This window comes from Crocodylus porosus, unplaced genomic scaffold (genome assembly GCF_001723895.1).
Source record: "Crocodylus porosus isolate Cpor-Errol unplaced genomic scaffold, CroPor_comp1, whole genome shotgun sequence".
Lineage (NCBI taxonomy): Eukaryota > Metazoa > Chordata > Crocodylia > Crocodylidae > Crocodylus > Crocodylus porosus.
In genome coordinates this window covers 48540045-48554686 of record NW_017728886.1, presented here as the reverse complement: position 1 = coordinate 48554686, position 14642 = coordinate 48540045, and the positions used below count along the sequence as shown (strand labels likewise).

Sequence of the window (14642 nt, the reverse complement as noted above, 5' to 3'; positions counted from 1 at the left end):
AAAAGTTTAAAAGAGCTGAAAAACTCCTATAGACTGGGCCAAATATTTAGACAGAACCAATGTGCTCTGCTTTGCTGAAGATTTCAGGATTTCTGATAATCTTTATGCAAATTCCACACCGAATTGGAAGGGGGTGGGGGGAGGAAATCAAGAAAGAGCCAAACAGTAGAAGTAAAAACTGCAGCAAAGTAGAAGGAAAAAGAGGACAAATGAAATGAACTTAAATTGACCAATGGCATGTTTTTAATACATTACAACCTGAAGCATCTTTTAAGCTTTAAGCCTGATGACAGCTTGCAGCTGGTGAAAAGTCAGTGTGAAGAGTTATTCAAGAATGAATCTTATGTCTAAGGCAAATGTGCAACAACAATACACATTTTTAGCAAAAACTTGCTGAGTACACATTTGTTTTTAATAAATGCAAATATCCAAAGTCCACATTAAAGTCTTCTGGTTGGGAAGTATACTGCCTTACCCCAGAAAACCAAAACAGATCTTTCCTTAGTTATACTTGGAACGGATCATAAAATGTACTGAAGAAAGCCACCATGAAAGTGTCACTTACTTTACTTCCCAAAAAGAAGGATTAATAAACACTGTCTTCAGCTAGAAATACCCTTTAAAAAAACTCCCTACATAGTTCTTCCAATCCTGACAAATGGATTCTAAAAGCTCTCCTTTTCATGCTATAGCTTAATATCCACATATTGAGTTTGTCTCGGGCTCAGTTATGATATAGCTCTACCAAACCATTTAGAACCAAGCATGACAGTTAATTTAAAAAAATAAAATCAAAGGACCTGTTGCAAAGCAAAATTTTCCAAAGCAAAGTATTTTGTACTATAATTTAGTACATGATCATCAGTGCTAATTTATCTGAAAAGCCACAATGTCTTTCAGTTACTCAATAGCTATGAAGAAAAAGCTCTTCAAATTTGAAGAAAATACTCTAATTCTATATTTACTGTACATGAAAACTAGATGCATGTTTTACACCCAGTTAAATGAGATAAAATTACAGCTATAACAGGTAAACTGTCAGTAGAGAACCTATCAAAAGATACAGTATGAGTCCTAGAAAATTATATACTGAAAATTAATTACATTATTGAGCATTAAACCTCCCTTACATACTTAAGGCCATTAAAATATTGTTATTGTAATCCTCTATAACACATTAGTTTCATGAAAATATTGGCTGAAATGTAAAATTTTTTCTTGTAACACTATAATTAATGCTTATTCTGTTAGCACCTCCTAGATGCAATTTCAAAATCTATTAAGAATAACTGGATTTTGTACACCGTGCTGGACAGTTAATTTTGCTGAGATGCATATCAAAGAGTCTAATTTGATTGCTTTTAGTTTTTTGAAGAGATTTGAACTAAAGTACAACAGTGGGATTGCTCATTCCCAGCCAATAGAAAACAGATGGAATCCAAATCCTCAATGAGAAGACAGTCTCACCTCCTACAGCAGATGCAAGGAAAACCAATGTAAAATTAATCTAAGAAAGGAAATAAGGAAAAAAATGGAGTAAACAATGGTCACAAAATGAAAGATGCATCATAGCAGCCTGTCTGGCCTATGATTGAAACAACAACTATATTCCAACATTTTTTTCCCATTAATAACCATGAAAATATGCCTACCAAAACATCTTTTCTTCTTGTTTTCCATCCCACATGGCTGCTTGGTTCATGAACTGAAAGTGACACTGGTTTAAGACTTGTCTTATTTGGTTTGGGTTCAACAACTATTTTCAGATCTGCTCTCTTGGTAACCGTAAGAGCCAGGCACTACTGTTAGAAACAAATACTATATACAATATAAATAACTTGTTCCAAAACCTAGTGATATGCAATTTGCTTTTAAAACTGACAATGCTGCTGAAAAATATATATTCTAGATTCCTTTGCATTTTGTATTTATAAACAGAAGTTTACAATTTGTCAATTCATCTTTAATTCTGATGTTTCCACTGTTGTTTTGCACCACTTAATATATCTTGGTAACTGATAAACATTAGGTAAGATAAAATAAACCATAAAACAAATGCAACTGTGCTAAATTTTATATACTTGATTAGCTCTGAAATGTGTGCTTTAAAGAAACCAGGTAATGATTATGAAGACCTAGAATTATTTACTGACATGATATAACCAGTGACATATTGCTTTCTTGTACTAAATAATTATGGGCATTTGTATACATGCTTGCACATACATTTGTATAAATGGCAAAATACACGTCAGTGCCGAGAAAATGGCAGCGGTGTGCTTTTGGACTAAAACACGTGTGTATAAATGCCCTATTTTCCTACCGCAACACTCTGTTGGTATCTTCCTCCTCACTATATTTTATCCAATGTATTATTTCTTTCAATCTTGTTAGCCAATATACTCCACACTAATGTTAAATAATACCACAGGAACAGCTGGATGGTCAGTAATTCTCAAAATCAGGCCATTTATTTTACTAGTCATTTAGAAACCTAGCTTTAATTGTTTAATGTTTGAGTATCATGGATAATTTTCTTAAAAAGTCTTAGTTACATGTATTCAAATGAAACATATAGTTCACTGAGATTTTTGGTTTTAATCAGAAGAGATAGCAATATTGTGTTGGATCAAAGCACTTATATGTATTGCATTGAATACTCTTAACAACCTGGTAGTAATTGGTTCTGGACTACTATGCTAAACTGAAGGCACTTTTTTATTGCTTATCAAGCCACTTAAGGATATTTCAATTTATCTAGACTCACATTTCAACAAGATATGGTTAAATTCCCAAGATAGCTATTATACACTGTGGTGAAATGAACTTTTTAAATATGTGCATTAGTGAGTTATGACCTCATAAAAAGGTAAGGACACAGTTACGAATCACGCAATTCCTTGGCAGGATCCACGACTTAGCCATTCATATAAGTTCATGATGAAGTATTACTAGACTGTAGCAAGTTTCTTAAGATGCACTTTAACTTTTATAAATAGGACACAAATATAAGAACACTACTTATACCCTTAAAGAATATAATTCAGTATAATGTACTTTGTCTTTTAGAATTTGTTACTTTTACAAAACTCACCAATGATTTCGTAATAAATAAATAAATAAGTAAAAATCATCCCATCTCACTCAAATCTCCCTTTTACTCGTGTTAACATTCTTTTGGAGTTTAAGAACAACTTGTGTCTTTGTGTCAAGACTTATGAACTTTAAAAATCCTCTTAATTTTTTATTATTTTAAATAGCTCAAAATAGCTATTGCTTTACTTTAATGCTTACTTACTTTTGAACTGACTGAGCTGTCTAGTACAGAGCCTCTGCATTCAATATTATAATTGCAAATTAGAATGACATCTTCATAACTTTTAGCAAAGCAATTAACTCTTTGGAAAGCTGAGAGTATCCCAGTTATCTGTGCTATAACTACTTGTTCCAAAAAATGCTAATTCCCAAGAAAATTAAATAGTTCAAGTGACCAATAAAATAAGTCTATACTTAAAATGTTATTTTTCTTAGAACCGCTCATTGCCAAAATGAATTGCTATTATAAAGCATTACTTCAATTTAACCAAAGGACATATTTTGTTAATTTAAAAATATTATAATGGTATAGGCAGTCTTTTACTTATTCAATTAAGCATTTTTATCTATCAACATATTTATGAAATCTCTTCCTATTCTTCTTAAACCACTTAAGTCCAGAAACATGAAAGGACTAAACACAGAGATACTAAACATGATTAGAAATACTAGACTAACACTGAAACCTCTCAGTGATAATGGAACATACAACAATAAAGCTATCTATCTATACAATCTGACAACAGTAATAAATGAAGTCAAACAAAGTCGTATCACATGCATATAACCAGTATGTACCGACAATACTAGCATACCTATTAAAGAGAGTGTTGCTTCATCAAAATGTTACCTTAAACAAAGCTATTAATTACAAGTTTTCTGCTATTTTATTACATTTTTTCAGACAAAATAACAATTAAGATACATTTTAGAGATGCAACTATCATAACATTTCATTTTAGTATATTAGTATAAAGTATTTCAAAGCACTACATTTCACAACCTAATTTTCAAAGCTTAAAATCCATAAAAATTAAGCAGAATACCCTTTATACAGATGAGTAAGCTGAGATGAAGCATTTAGGAAACTTGTCCAAGCTTACATACAGGCTGGATAGAAGCCAAGAAAGCAATTCCTACTACATATAGTAATTGCAGTTTATTTTTCTTCACATTGTTTTTTTGTAACTGCATATTGATTGCTTCGCTCTATTTCTGTATAGGACAGTATCTGTTTTGTAATTTATAAAACGACGCATTCATTATTAGTGCTTAGAAGACTGCTAGCAAACAACAAGTTCAGTAATAACTCACATACCTGCCTTGTTAGTTTGCAAAAGGGAATACTAACTAGGACAGTAAAGTCATCACTCTTACTCATTCTATTTATCTTAAAAAGTTTCATTTGCATGTCTTTAAAGGATTCATTTTCTAGAAAGGACAAATGCTTCCAGCAGAAAAAAAAACATATAGGAAAGGTAAGTAAAGAATAAGTAAGGGCCCTAGACTTCGGAAAAGCAGAATTTGGCTCATTCAGGGAACTGATGGGCAGGATCCCCTGGGAGGCCAGTCTGAGGGGAAAGATGACTCCAGGAGAGCTGGCTTTACTTTAAAGAAACCTTACTCAGAATGCAGAAATGAACCATCCCAATGCACAGGAAGACTAAAAAATATGGCAAAGATCAGCTTGGCTTAGCAGTAGAAGTTCACTGATAGAGCTGTCCATATCATATCAGCACTGATAAAAGGGGACCCAACCACCCTTCTTCCCTGGTTCCCCCTGCCCACCACTGGCCCCCCAACTTACCAGCCAGATGCTGCTCTCCAAGCTGCCAGGCTGCATATTGGCAATTGTATCATTATCAGCTGATATGGCTGGTCAATAATTGGCCATTGGTATCAGCTCAAAAAGTCTTTATCAGTGCACCCCTACTTAGCAGGAAACTCTTCAATGAGCTAACACGAAAAAGAAGCTTACCAGAAGTGGAAATGTGGGAAAACAACTAGGGATGAAATCAGGAAGACCAAAGCACGACTGAAACTGCAGCCAGCATAGGACATGAAGGATAACAGTGAGAAGATCAGGGAAGGTGAGTGTCCCTTAATGAATGGGAGGGGCAACCTAGTGAGATATAATTAGGAAAAGATGAAGTACTGAATGTCTTTTTACCTCAGTCTTCATAGGCAAGGTTCACACCCAGACTACTGCACCTGGAAGCACAGTCTGGGGAAGGGGCGAGCAACTGAGAGTGGCAAAAGAAAAGATTAGGAACTATTTAGAAAAGCTGGATGTGTACAAGTCCATGGGGCTGGACATGATGCACCCAAGATTGCTGAGTATGTTGGCTGATGTGATAGCATTGCAACTGGTCATTAGCTTTGAAAACCTGCAGAGAACAGGAGAGGTCCCAAATGATTAGAATGCCTCGATGTCTAGTCAGCAGCTGGTATAAAGTGGAGTGTCCCAGGAGGTGTTCTAGGGTCAGTTTTATTCAATATCTTCATCAGCGACCTGGAAGATTGGATGGAGTGTACCCACTGCAAGTTTACAGATTACACCAAGCGGGAGGGAGCAGTAGATATGTTAGAGGGTAGAGCTAGGATTCAAAGAGACCTCAACAAACTGGAGGATTGGACCAAAAGAAATCTCAGGTGGTTTAATATGGACAAGTGCAAAGTCCTGCACTCAGGACAGAACAATCCCATGCACCACTACAGGCTGGGGACCAACTGGCTAAGCTGCAGCTCTGCCGAAAAGGTCCTGGGGTTACAGTGGACAATAAGCTCAATATGAATCCACGGTGTGCCCTTGTTGCCAAGAAGGCTAACAGCATACTGAGCTGCATTAGCAAAAGCATTACCAGCAGATCAAGGGAAGTGATTATTCCCCTCTATTCGACACTAGTGAGGCAACATCTGGAGTACTGTATCCAGTTTTTGTCCCCCCCCAACAAATATTGTGGACAAATTAGAGAGTCCAGCAGAGGGCAACAAAAATGGCTAAAGGATGGGGCACATGACTTATGAGAAAAGGCTGAAGTAACTGAGCTTTAGTTTGGAGAAGTGAAGACTGGGGAGGGATGGGAAGTTAATAGCAGCTTTAACTATATGAAAGGTGGTTCCAAAGAGGATGGAGCTAAACTGCTGTCATTGATGGCAGATAACAAAACAAGGAGCAATGCTCTCAAGTTGCAGCAAAGGAAATGTGGGTTAGAGATCAAAAATTCTCTCACTAGGAGGGTAGTAAAGCACTGGAACAGGTTACTTATAAAGGCTGTGGAATCTCCATCCTTGGAGGTTTTGAAGACCCAGCTAGACAAAGCCTTGACTGGGAAGATATAGTTGGGGATGATCATGCTTTGAACTGGGGGTTGGACTATATGACCTCCTGAGGTCCCTTCCAAGTCTAATCTTCTATGATTCTGTGAACCAGAGGACCTGGATAAGAACCTAGTGAGCAGATGTAAAGTAGAGGTAATGTTGGAATGTTCTCAGGAAGAAATTACAACCAAGTCATTACTTCATAAATATTTATATACTGATGCAAGAAGCAGAGGGAATAAAAACTAGAGGTCCTAGTTCAATCAAAGACTTGTGTTGTAATTGGGATAACAGATGGGCATACTTTGTTTAGGAAGGACAGGTAGGGGAAGAAAGGAGAAGGTGTTGCCTTGTATAAAGATGCTGTGCATGCATTCTAACATACAATATAAAGCAGGAGGTAGGCCTGCTGAAAGTCTCTGGGTAGATGTCAGGGAAAAGAGTAGTAGGGATGATGGCACACTGGTCATCTGTTATGGGTCACTGAACCTGGAGGAAGAAATGGATAAGCCCCTGTTTAAACAATTAACAGAAGCTACAAAATAATAATACATAGTTCTTATGGGGCACTTTTCCCTCTCAAGATGATGAGTACAGCTGGCAAGACAGGTAGAGAAGGAGTCATACAACCCTAGGGTAGTGAAAAAACAAGTTATGGATTACTTGGAGAAGCCACATGCTTCCATGTAGGCAGGGCCAGAGAAGTAAATCCTGGAGTACTGAAAGAACTGGCTTTGAGAACTCATGGAGGTCAGGTGAAGTCCCAGATGACTGGAAAAGGGCAAATATAATACTTACCTTTAAGAAAGGGAGGAAGAGGGATCTGGGGAAGTACAGATATGTCTGTCTGACCTTGGTACCTGGAAAGATCATTGGAAAAGGTCATTAAGGGATCTATACGGGAGTGCCTGGAAAAGAATGAGGTGATTAGCAACAACCAACATGGATTAACCAAGAGTCATGCCAAGCCAACCTGATTTTCTTCTGTGACAAGGTGACAGGCTCAGTGGGAGTGGGTATAGGACAGTGGATGCACTAAACTTTAGCAAAACTTTTAACATTGTCTGCTACAACATTCTCATAAATAAGCTAAAGGAATACAGACTAGATGAAGTACTGTAAGGTAAATAACATAATGTGCTGGATCATCATGCGCAAAGAGTAATCATCCATGACTTGATATCTAATTAAGAGAAGATATAAAAGGGGGTTCCCCACAGGTCTTTCATGGGTCCATGATTGTTTAACAACTTTATTAATGATTTGGAGAATGGACTAAGTATACACTTAAATTTCTGGATGACAAGTTGAGTGGAACTGCAGACATTCTGGAGAGCAGAGGATTCAGAATGACCTGGATAAACCCGAGAAATGGTCTGAAATCAACCAAATGAAATCAGTTAGGACAAGTCATAAACTAAAGACAGAATAAATGCTTTCACAAATACAGCCAAACAGGAGAACAACCTGTGGTTTACTAGAACCATAAGCTCATTATATGAGCTTATTAGACCACAGGGTAGTCTTGCTGCAAAAAACACAACAAAACAAACTCCTCCCCTCCCTGTTCCCCTATTCCCCCTCAAAAAGCAGGAGTATACTGGGTTGTATTAACAGTAGGAAATCAAGGGAAGTGCTTCTTTTGCTGTATTCAACACTGATAAGGCCTTGCTTGGAATACTGTGTCCAGTTTTGGACCATAGACTTCAAGAAGGATGGGGACAGACTGGAAAGAGTTCAGCTGAGAGGGGGGTCTCAAAAGCATGACTTGTGAGGAAAGATTAAAAAAAAACTATGATTATTTAGTATTCAGAAGACAAGACTGAGAGGGGCTTTGATAACAGGTTTCAGATACCTGAAGGGTGATTATAAAACAAGGTGGAGATTGACTGTTCTATGGCTACAGGGGATAGGACTAGGAACTATGTCTTCAAACTGCAGCAGAGAAAATTTAGGTTGGAGAATAAGTACTTTGTTATTATGAAGGTATAGTTAAGCTTTTAAACAGATTTCCCAGAGAGGCTGTGGAATCTCTGCCCATGAACAGTTTCAAGAGGAAGTTAGACAGACACTTGCCTGTAGTGAAGCTGCCTTGAGCAGAAGGTTGGACTGGATGACCTGAAGAGGTCCCTTCCAGCTCTATTATACTATGATCTTATGTTACCAAATGGAACAAATTAAAATGCTAGACCATAAGTTGAGCCTGTACCTTTGCATAATTTAGAGAACTCAAGAGTCTTAATGGCAGTACATGTAAAGTGACTTGTAGGGAAGGTAAGTCTAGGGTAGTGATTCTCAAACAGGGTGACAGGCAGCCTTGGGGTGCCAGAAGATCATATGAAGTATGTCACAGGAAATGTGAGGAGATAAATAAAGTGTGAAGCGTGCCAATAAGGAGAGGCTCCCTATATGACTGCCCTTCCACCCCACTGTCTGGCTCCTCAGCAAGCTGGCAACTACTTTAATAAACAAGTCCATTTTTTAAAATGGGGTGCTGTTCAATTCACAAAAGTTAAGGAATGGTGTCTTGGATTTAACTATGAGTGCCCTGAGTCTAAAAAGTTGAGAACTGCTGATCTAGGACAAAAGGCAGGGTGGCACCTTAAAAAACTAAAGGAACAAAAGAGAAAGAAAAACATCAAGTTTCCACAGTTAACCCACTTATTTGTATCACTGCAACCAGTAAAGATCTTCTGAAACCTGCTACTAATGAAAAGCTGATGCTTGACACTAAATTGAATGCTACAGAGTGGATGGAGGTTCAAACCTCTCCATACGTGACAACCTAGATGTCTGATATGAACCACAAACCCTCAGACTAGACACTGCTGCACTGCCTAACCTTGAGAAATGCATCTGTGTGTTTTTCTGTATTTCTCCTCTAGTTGGCTGTCTTTTATGAGTCAAAGTGGGAGAGCCACAAAAAGCAAAAGACATAAACTTCTGTAAAGAACTAGAAACTGCTCCATACGAGACAAATGTCAGACTAAGAAACCTAACAAAAGCCTCAAGAATTTCCACCACTGAATTCTGCAGTTTCAGTGGTCATTTGTTTCTACAGCTGTGCTAAGCTTTGGTTGACGATATGATTCAGAGGAGATTTGGCCCGATTCAGCAGCTGAATCTCCGAATCTGAATCAAATTAGGAGACCAATAAAAAGGTCTGAAGCGATTTGTAGCCTCTGAATCAATTTGGAGAAGATTCCAAGAAGCTTTGGATATTTGGGCAGTCCCCACTCACTGCCACAGGGAGCTGGACCCAGGCTCTAGGCCGGTAAGTAGGGGGTGGGGGGAGTGGCTGTAGGAGGGAGGAAGGGACCATGTGGGGACCCCTGCTAGGCCCCACCCCCTGCCTGCTCCCTCCGCTGGTCAGCTCGTCAATAGCTGCCCTGCCTGGCCTGAGCATCATGGCATGTAAAAAAAAAAGCCCCACACTCGCTGGCTGCTGCAGCAGCCATCAGGGCTTCTGAGGACTCGTGGCAGACCGGCCCCACACAGTGCAGGGCAGTGGTTAGCAGCAGGTATCGCTGTCTCACCTGGCAGGAGCCAGTGAGTGCAGGGCTTTTTATTTTATTTTTTTTAAAGTGCCAGGATGCTGGGGCCGGGTGGGGGATGGGCCCTGTTAGATTGGGAGATTCAGTTGATTCAGCAGCAGCCAAGTATCCAAATCAGATTTGGCTGAATTTATTTGGGACAGTGATTCAAATCACCTAATCGAATCACTGTTCCCCGAATCGGCCGAATCCAAATCCAAAGTGAATACTAGCTGCTTTGCACAGGCCTGTTTCTGTTTAACTTAATAGGTTTTCCCTTTCACTTGAATATTTGGTTTGTACATTTAGAAAATTATCTGAAGTAAAGCTCCCAAATATGTGAAATCTTTTATTGGTGACTGGGGCTGAGAAAGGATAGGAGCAACTAGTTTTAGTTATATTTTCAAAAATTCATTTGCTTTCACTCTCCTAGCCAGATACATTAGTCAGCAACAAATGAGGTCTCTCTCAAAATTCAAGCATACTACTTCCAGACTTCAGGTGTAGCATCTTCCATATTTCAGCCTACCCCTATAATCTGAACAAGATATATTACTTGCATCTTTTGTAAAAACTGATCCCAGAAATACAACAGAAGTTTATTAGTGAAGATTTAATGGAATAATAAAACTAAAGATTGACAAGAAGTTTGAGGTCTCTCTCACTGTCTACCATCAATGTTGCTAGTCAATTGTTCAATCAAAGTATTCAGTTTTCAGAGAATTGTTTGTATTGGGGTTTATACAAGTATGGTTTCAGATTCTATCATGCCCTTTATAAAGCATGCCATATGTTCTCTACTATATTTATAACTGTTTGACCAAAAGTATCTTTTATATAATTTTTTTTTTTATCTTGTTCCCTCAAAACCTAGGGTTTAAAACTTTAATGAAGACTGGTTATATATCAGTTCCATACCTTTATGCAGAATCTGGAAGATACAAAGCAAATCTGTTGTCTTTTTGCCTATAAAGCACAACCCTGGTCCCCAGGATTCCTTCCGCAATAAATAACCTTCCTAAATCTAGTTAGTCTTCTAGCTGGCTGATTTTTGATCATTGCTATCCCCATCACTGGTTTTTGTACTGGATTTCTACCAAGTGCATCTTGAATGTGATGAAATATGGAATCACAAATTTACTGAAGCCTAAATATACGAGACGGACCTGAGAAAGGGTACTGTGACACGTGGAAGCTTGCCTATGTCTATCCAAACCATGCAGTTGATCCAATAAAAGATCACCCACAAGAATTCTTGTTTCTTGCCTATTTTCTGGACCATCATGGCCACAATATCACCTCAACGTTATAAACTTTATATATAATGATGTAAACAATATGCTCTAGTTCAGGTATCAAAATTCAAATTAAATGAGCAATAAACAAATATTAGTCAGGTAAAAACTATATTTAGACTAAAATTCGATTCCAAAACAATGCAGAAAGTTTAGACTAAACATAGTGTTTATTCCCAGACTAGTTAAACTATTTCCTTACAAAACCAGTGAGTCTTCTATTTTCTTATTCCCATAAAATTTCACCAATTGTGCCTAAGCTGATGAAAGGGTTATGTTACAAGACCCAATTTAAGGTTGTAAGACTGAAACAAGTTCATCTTATTTTTATTTATGTTTACCAAGAGATATTTTAATGAGTTTTCCCTTGATTTAACTAAAATAAAAGTTAAGCTAAAGTTGAGCTCCATTATTTCTGTCCCAGGACAATAGCGCTATACAGTCTTCACAGCTTGGCAATGAAGGCAAAATGCCAGATATAAAGTCGAAGTCAACACATCCTTGTGGACAGTCAGTAATGGCTCTTGTAATGTTAGATCATTTCCCACGTTGTCTAGACTCCTGATTATAATACTGTGCCTGCCAAATCACATGCAAAGGGCAGCATTTTTAACCTTTGTTTCATATTAGAACCATTATTATATGTGCACTGATAAAAGTATTATTGACACTTTTAATACGTATTTTTTTCTAGATAACATGCACTTCATTTCAAAATAATTTTAACATAGCTAACTAATTTAACAGATTTTATATGGGGGAGTACTGTAACTTTAGTATTTAAATACTCTTATCAAATTGTTGGTTTGTTTATCTTTCTGACCTGTTGTTATAAAGCATTGACAATTCTCCCTGAAAAGAGAAAATTAATTCTCTTGTGTTAGAAAAACAGATTATCTTGCTTATTTTACATCTAAATCCACAGAGTAACTGTGTGTGGCAGGTCAATAAGTGAATCAAATCAATGTTTCCAAAGTAATATTTCCCCTAAATCAGATTTTTTTAAAATCATTCTGTATTGTGATTTTCTTCATTATAACCATGATGAGAAAGTGATGAAAATGGAACTTTAATTCCATGTGGAAAAGGTCACAACTTCAAACCTACCTCACTAGGTTTTCATTGTCTCCAGTCCCCTTGCATGTAGCACATTCAGTTCTTAAATCCTCTGACTTGGGCTTCTTTTGTAGAACAGACTGCCTTTGCCTTCTTTCTCTAGGAATACGTTCCTATCAGAGAAGCAGCAAAAGAAAGGGGGTGGGGAAAGCAAATATTTTCAATTACAGTACAGAAGGCAACATTTCACACCTAGAGTTTTAACTTAGATTAAAAAATTAAATAAACAGAACAATAAAAAGGCTATTATCCCAACCTCAGGTTTTTCTTCTTCAGGAACAAAGCTTCTTTTCCGTCCTCTAGTTCTCTAAAAGAAAATACATTTAAAAATCAATTTTATGCAACACAAAGTCTTTGCTATTTATCTTTTGTTCTTAAGAGGAACAACATACCTGAGGAAATGTGTTAAAACAACTATGGAACCAGTACAATTGTAATTATGACTGTTATAAACATCACTTTAGACACCATATTGTATATAGCTATAACCTAAAATATGCATGTCTTTATTTTTTTGTGTTCAGGGGATGGAATCTGACTCTCTTACAGGTAAAACTATGTGCCACTGCTATTTGTCCCCAGAAAAATGCACATACATGCTTGTCTGGACATGTTCTTAAGTCCTGTGTGAGAACCTAATTTCCAAAGATAATCCAGTGAGGCTAGTTTAGCAATGAAATAAGCAATTATGTTTCTTTAAGTAAATTTAAAAGTCTATATCTTTGGACTACTTTTTTTTTGAAAGATTAACTTCACTCTTACAAGCTACATATTTTATGCATGGCAAGTGATAATAAAGTTTTCTTCCATAAGCACTTAAGTTTTTTTGCTTTTGTTATATCTACAAACCCATATAACATCATGTACTACATGCAAGTGTGTTACACCCGAGTTTTGTTTTGTTTTTTTTAATCTCCCCCCCCCCCCACTTCAAAGATACTACAGTTTAATACTCTAGATCTGAATAGGGAATAAAAAGTCTACTAATGAGATTATGCACATATGCATTTTCTCTCATCTAGAATTAATTAACATTTTATCAAATTAACTATGAAAATATTAACAGGTAAATCATATACTTTACATTTTTTCTCTCCTAATCCAACACATATCAAAGTGAAGAAAATGCTTCTGCAGCAAAGAAATTCAAACCATTCCGTGTTAACTAGGACAATTAAGTCAAACTCTTAAAACCTTTTGTCAAATTACTCATCTTTAGATTTATGTAGACTGAAGCGCATGGAAGGAGTGATGCCAATAGCTATTTGGCAGATGTTTCTAACACCGAAGGATTAAACTATATATCAACATAAATAAATACATATGGAAAGACTAAGATACCATCTTTAAATTAAGAAACAAAATACAGAAGACAAATCATAAACTCCAGCACTCAAATATATAAAAAGAAGCGCATGCAATATATTTAAGCAAAGTGTGAGTTTAATGCCATCTGTTTTCATTGGCTACTAACACACAACAGATGGAATGGTTATCATCAAAAGTGAAAACTATTCAGCACTGCCAACTGGCTGAAGAATGTGATGTATTTAATTTAGTTTCTAACTGTGACAAGGAGGAAAAAAACATGAATGAAAACTAAGAGATTTTCAGGAACAAAAATGTGTTATTTAAGGTTTTCATGCAAGTAAGCCACATATGGCAGTCAAGTTTGAGAGTCACAGCCTTTTTATTTCCCATACAGTAGCAATAACTGAAACCCATATAAGGATAGAACATGAAGTTGAGAAATGTGGTGATCATTCTACTAATCAGCAATAGCTTGACACTACTAACGTTACAGAGAATGTCTCAACACATTGCTGGTTAGCTGCAGTCTCACTTGGTTCATGAATCTGTATATCAATGCTGAAAAAAATACAGACTAGAATTTCAGAATCCACCAGCACGTCCCAAACAACCAAACATAGAAAACAATGAAATGGTTAAGGTTGGTATAGAATTTTCAAGCTAATACCAATTTCAGTTGCTCATAACTCAATTAGAAACCTTTTTCATTGTAATCCTTCATGCTTTGTCTAAGTCCAAAAGTGCAGCTATTTTTGGTAAGTTGGTTTGGTGATTTAAGAATAATAGGTTGGGAAGACCCAGAAAGGGAGGAGAGTGGATCCAGCTAACTACAGGCCCATTAGCCTGACTTCTATCCTGGGGAAGATCTTAGAAAAGTTTATTAAGGAGGCCAACCTTGATGGACTGGCCCAGGCTAACATCCTAAGGGATAGCCAGCACGGGTTTGTTGCGGGTAGGTCTTGTTTGACCA

At 37.0% G+C, this 14642-nt stretch overlaps 1 protein-coding gene across 6 annotated transcripts in view; it reads right to left on the bottom strand.

The window, feature by feature from the left end:
* PHF14 (PHD finger protein 14) overlaps window positions 1-14642 on the bottom strand; it is a 290125-nt gene that overhangs the window by 145814 nt on the left and 129669 nt on the right. For all 6 annotated transcript variants that reach the window (XM_019533903.1, XM_019533925.1, XM_019533897.1 and 3 more), the window contains exons 15-16: window positions 12618-12668; window positions 12353-12474 (exon numbers count right to left, since the gene is read on the bottom strand). In XM_019533903.1, coding sequence (XP_019389448.1) covers window positions 12353-12474; window positions 12618-12668 — 173 coding nt within the window. The remainder of the gene's footprint in view (window positions 1-12352; window positions 12475-12617; window positions 12669-14642) is intronic.